Here is a 997-nt window from a genome sequence, read left to right as displayed (position 1 = left end):
TAATTGTTCACCTTTACATGTTTATTCAATATTTAATTTGTTATTCAAAATATATACAAAATATATATACCTATATATATTGTACAGAATATATTGTATATATACATATATATACATATATCACTCATAATTTAAAGAATTATAAATATATCACACCATTATTTATTATATCCATAAATTACCTATAAAATATCAGTTCGATTATGTCGTGAACCGCATTTTGATACTGTTGCTGGAACTCATTGAGTTTTCGCAGAGAGATTCCCATGGCAGTTTCTGCAAGTGCATATATTATATAAGACCGGATATACAGTCGAAGATAATTACAACTGAATATTTCATTAGTAGCTTTGAGTATAAAAAATAGGATATTATCTATTTTTTCTGCATCATCGATACTTTATATGGGAATAAATTATCTTCTTATCTTAAGCTATGATATCATTTTGAACGAAATCCCTGTACATAATACAGGACAATAAGAACTTTACAGAAACCTTACCGCATATGGCGTCTAGCATATGTTTAATAAATGATGCTAAATCTTTTACAATTGTCTCTTTGACACCATTTAAAGATTTTGTCATACAATCGTTTTCCTTGATCAAAATATCAACAAATTGATTCAATATATTGAAATGGAATGCAGGTGTTAATATCTTCCATCGCGCATGCCACTTAGCGTCTAAAACAAAACCAAAATAACGCAAATTGTGCGATAAAATACAAATAATATTATATAAGATTATTCTCTCTCTTAATTTAATGCTTATTGAGTACTATTCAAATAATATTATTATCTTAAATTTATGTTTTTTTATATCGCATCTTTTATAATTTTTTAAACCTTTTTCTCATGAAATTTTTGCGGTAAAAAGAGTTGCAAGTATAAATTTGAATTTAATTATTATTTTGTAATTAAAACTTTATGGATTGGGAATCAAAAATAAATTATAATTTATTAAAAATCTATTACGTAATGGTATTTAATTTAATT

General features: G+C 24.8%; 1 protein-coding gene across 1 annotated transcript in view; it reads right to left on the bottom strand.

Annotated features, from left to right (window-relative positions):
• Positions 1–182: 182 nt before the first annotated feature.
• LOC115235522 (cytochrome P450 4C1-like) overlaps positions 183–997 on the bottom strand; it is a gene marked incomplete at both ends in the record, with an annotated part of 19,763 nt that continues 18,948 nt past the window's right edge. Inside the window, 2 exons of the mRNA XM_029807372.1 lie at positions 183–276; positions 503–685. Of these exons, the coding sequence (XP_029663232.1) occupies positions 183–276; positions 503–685 (277 nt within the window). The remainder of the gene's footprint in view (positions 277–502; positions 686–997) is intronic.

This window comes from Formica exsecta, unplaced genomic scaffold, assembly GCF_003651465.1.
Source record: "Formica exsecta isolate Colony F162 unplaced genomic scaffold, ASM365146v1 scaffold2242, whole genome shotgun sequence".
Taxonomy (NCBI): Eukaryota; Metazoa; Arthropoda; class Insecta; order Hymenoptera; family Formicidae; genus Formica; species Formica exsecta.
The sequence above is the reverse complement of the archived record's forward strand: the minus strand, read 5'-3'. Positions and strand labels throughout refer to the sequence as shown.